Consider the following 4,247-nt stretch of genomic DNA (forward strand, 5'->3'; position numbering starts at 1 on the left):
CCTAAATGTTTTTCTAAATTGTCTACAGAGGTGTGAAAAAGTACCCTTCCCCCTTACTATTTATTTGGTTTTAATTCTGCCACTGGAGGGTTTTCCAGGTTAAATGACCTCTTTAAGGTGAAAGGTCAGTCTACTGAAGGTTGTACTGTTAAGGAGCAGAAATCATGGTTGCATCAACCACAGCAAGCAATCTTGAAGCAGCAAAGCAGCCCCACACCATCACACTACCACCACCATGCTTAACTGTTGGCATGATGTTTTAATGCTAGTTTTACTCCAAGTATAAAACGACACGCCTTCTAAAAGGTTCTTCTGTTGCCTTTCAGCCCAAAAAAGTCTTTGGATCATTAAGATGGGTTTTGACAACTTTGATACAGGCCTTTGTGTGTTTTATTTAATTTTTGTTTTGTACATTTTTTTTTAGGTTTTGCCTTGAGAATGTTTTCATGATGCCATTTTTGGTTTTTCTTTTTATTATTGTTGATTCGTGACCTCTACCTTCGTGTCCTTCACCTCGACCCAGTGAGGCCTGCAGGGGTTTAGATGTTTGTCTTTAGAGCAGGATGTGCAGCTTTTTAAGATTGTTTAGCTTACTTCTTAGACACACAAAAATGACCGTACCGGTGTTCCACCCACGAGCATCACGCACTCTGCGTACTTCACCAAGTGGCCGGGGGTGCACCAACCAATCTGGCTTATAATGAAAAATAAATTTCTGTGAGGTGATCCCCCACCCCACCCCTCTGCTTGAGCTTTGGCTGCCACAGTGCACTCTGCCCCCAACCCTTAAGCTCTTAATGTCATGGGCTCTATGAAATTGCCCTTAGGGCACCCATGGTGACAGCGTCGGGCCTGCACTCTTACATCTGCATGTCCCACTTTGTCTGCAATACATAAATGTTGGTGGTAATGCTAACCACGCAACAATGCTAGCCACAGCTATTGCTAATGTTGATGTTAGATGAGAGGAAACCAACAAAGAAGAATGTCGGGAACACACGTACTGTTCCAGACTTTGAATGGATCTAGACGGATCTGTAGCTCGCTTGAATTGAATTGAATTATTCTGCTACCGTACATGGCTGTAAACCGAGTTTTTAGCTTCGGACAATAATGAAGCCCTCATGGTAAACCGGCAAATCAGCACTCAGCTCCTTTAGTATTCGTGTCCTTGCTTAGTGGGCGGTACAAACCAGTCTTTCCGTTGTGGTGCTCTATTATAATGCTGTGTTTGGTCATTTATCAGGGCTCCTGGGTCATTTTCAGCCCCCCAAAAATGTTTAATTTGCTAATTAGAGTTTGAAATCACTGAACCCATTTGGAGAAATGAAGTCATCACTTCAAAACAGCATTTTGTTTTTACTCAGATTGTCTCTGTCTGACATAGGAGTTAACACACCAGAAACACCTATTCTTCCACAGGTAGCTGGATTAAACTAGTGATTATTGCATAAGCCGGTATTATGAGTCGCTCTGTGATGCGCTGACATTTCACACCAAAACAAAAGAGAATTCATATCTTCTAAATCCTGCTGACAGATTTAGAAAAGATCAGCCACAGTCAACAGACGATATATGAAAGCTCGGACCCTGGAGACGAAGCTCATCCTCTCATCATGTCTCCTCCATCTGTCTTTGTGACTCGTGTCCCTCAGGAGTCCATGGAGTCTCTGCACAAGCGTTTGGAACGCAGCCGGCAGATGCAGACGGTGCTGCGAGCTTTCGAGGCGCGAGACCGAAACCTTCTGGAGGATAACCTCTGGAGGGTCTCGTTCTGGTCGTGTGCCAGCGTGTTGGTAATGTTGTGCGTGGCCTTTACTCAGGTAACCCCCCCCCCCGAGACAGCACAGCTTCTGTCAGTCAGCGACTGATTTCCTGCTCTGTTTGTTCGCAGGTCTACACGGTTCGCAGACTGTTTGATGATAAGCGGAGAGTCTACACATAGACCAGCAGTCGTAGGAGACGGACCAGGAGAGAGGATAGTCGGATAGCAATAATGGCATTTTATTATTGAACCGTAACAGGAATTGAGAAGGTGACGTCGGTTCTTTCATTTCATTTAGTGCCTTTATTCGCAGCTCTCACTGTAAACTGATGAGGAAATCCCTGTTGAAGTAACCCTGCTGGTGATGAGATTTTTATGTAAGGTTAAGTCAGTCGTTGGTAAAGGTGGGAGGTCACTGGTGACGCAGGTTCACTGAGAGGATACCGATGTGCAATAGTGGTGCTTGTTCCAGTGGTTTCAACAGCGTAGGACTCGGGACTTCAGGGGTTTAGACTTCTCCATGGTGGGTTTTTAAAGGGTACCGTTTTATTTCATGTGCCAGCAGACATCCATGCTGGGAATCGTTTGTTTTTTAAGTGAAGAAAAAAAGGAATAATGATCAAGATAAAATACGTGCGTCTCTGAAATCGGTTCAGCTGTTTGTAATGATTCATGTGAACAGAACTAGTTATTTCTTTAGTTTTTACATTTGTCTATAAGATGATGGATTTTTGTTTGTCTACAGTTTGATTCTCCATGTTTGTTTACATGTTCTATGAGATTTCAAAAATACCAGGTTCCATCTTTATTCGTGATAATAAATGATTTTTTACACACATTTGAAGGTGAGTTTTTTTGTCTTTGCAGAATTAAGACGTGTGAAGCATTCAATGAAATGTACAAAAATAATTTAATCCTTCACGCAGGAAGCTACATGTGTTATTTCCATATAAGGAAAGTTTTTAATATTTTAACATGTTTCTATGAGGTTTGCAGCCGAGCGTGAAGTGGCTGGGATAAGAATCGGTGCTGTGTCTGCAGTGAAGCAGGCATTGTACCGATCTGTCGTGGGGAAGAGAGAGCTGAGCCAGAATTTGAAGCTAGATTTACCGGTCAATCTACGTTCCTACCCTCACCTATGGTCACAAGCTTTGGGTAGTGACCAAAAGAGTAATATCACGGGTACAAACGGCCAAAATGAGTTTTCTCCACAGGGAGGCTGGGCTCTCCCCTAGAGATGGGGATGTCAGCCGCGAGGGGCTCAGAGTAGACCCGCTGCTCCTCCACATCGAGAGTAGCCAGTTGAGGTAGCTTGGGCATCTTGTTAGGATGCCTCCTGGACGCCCCCTGGTGAGTTTTTCCAGGCACATCCAACTGGGAAGAGACCTAAAGGAAGGCCCAGGACACGCTGGAGGGACCACAATTTAAATCAATAACAATACAGGGTCTTGTGGTTTGGATGGTGACCAGGGGCGTGTCCAGGGAGTGGTCCGGGTAGCACATGCCACCCTTAGAATCTGATTGGCCACCCCACTAAGTTCCAGTTTAAATTGACTTTACATTGTCGACAAAAGGCTTGGGTTGTAAACTCCAAAATATAGTGGTTGCATGCACCTTTAACCTTGTTTTCTAGCCCAGGCATGTAGTATTACTAGTATTTAATATTTTTTCATATTCACATACATAGTATTTAGAGTCCCACTCAACTCCAGTTGGTGGCAATCATGTCACAAGAAGTGACTTGCTAACCACCACAAAAGTAGAAGATGAAGAGGAAAAAAAAATAGTGATTGTGCAATGTGAAACTCAAAAATTCACTAGAAAGTAAATAAAGGATTTGTGTAAACAAATAAGCATAACCATTGGTGCCACCCATGAATAAGTGCCCCACATGGGCCGCCCCATTTTAAAAGTCCTGGACACGGCTCTGATGGTGACCTCTGCTCCTCATTAAAAAGGTCAGTTAAGAGTTTGGGCATCTGATAAGGATGCCTCCTGGTCCCCTCTCCTTGATATTCCATGACCAGGAAGACCCTCAGATTCCTCCTGGAGGAGCTAGAGTGTGTTGCTGAGGAGAGGATGTCTGATGTTCCTTCCTTGTGTCGCCTTAGATCAAAAGCAAATGATGGATGGCTGAAGTAAGCTGCAATATTTCCCCAATTTAACTGATGTTAAGCTAAATACAAATTCACTTTTGGGCTGTCTGACCTTAAAATAATTAGACTTGTCAAAAAATTTGTATTGTTTTTTTTTCATCTGATACAGAAAAATAAAATTGCTAAAGTAAAATGTTCCTTGGTTTTGAAGTTTTCAAATTAAAAAATAATGACATTGCATACATTTTTTTACTGTTAGAATTTTATTCAAATTCAAGTGTTGAATGGTATTTAATGCCACACAGCTTTATTTATATACACACACATACATACACGGCACAAAACAGATATTCTAAAAGCTTTAAGCTGTTTATTTTTATACAGAA

At 42.5% G+C, this 4,247-nt stretch overlaps 1 protein-coding gene across 1 annotated transcript in view; it reads left to right on the plus strand.

The window, feature by feature from the left end:
• tmed1b (transmembrane p24 trafficking protein 1b) overlaps positions 1-2,603 on the plus strand; it is a 14,803-nt gene extending 12,200 nt beyond the window's left edge. The window contains exons 4-5 of the mRNA XM_015967126.3: positions 1,656-1,823; positions 1,895-2,603. Coding sequence (XP_015822612.1) covers positions 1,656-1,823; positions 1,895-1,945 — 219 coding nt within the window. The 3' untranslated portion in view covers positions 1,946-2,603. The remainder of the gene's footprint in view (positions 1-1,655; positions 1,824-1,894) is intronic.
• Positions 2,604-4,247: the final 1,644 nt, after the last annotated feature.

The sequence above is a fragment of the Nothobranchius furzeri genome, chromosome 4 (assembly GCF_043380555.1).
Source record: "Nothobranchius furzeri strain GRZ-AD chromosome 4, NfurGRZ-RIMD1, whole genome shotgun sequence".
NCBI lineage: Eukaryota > Metazoa > Chordata > Actinopteri > Cyprinodontiformes > Nothobranchiidae > Nothobranchius > Nothobranchius furzeri.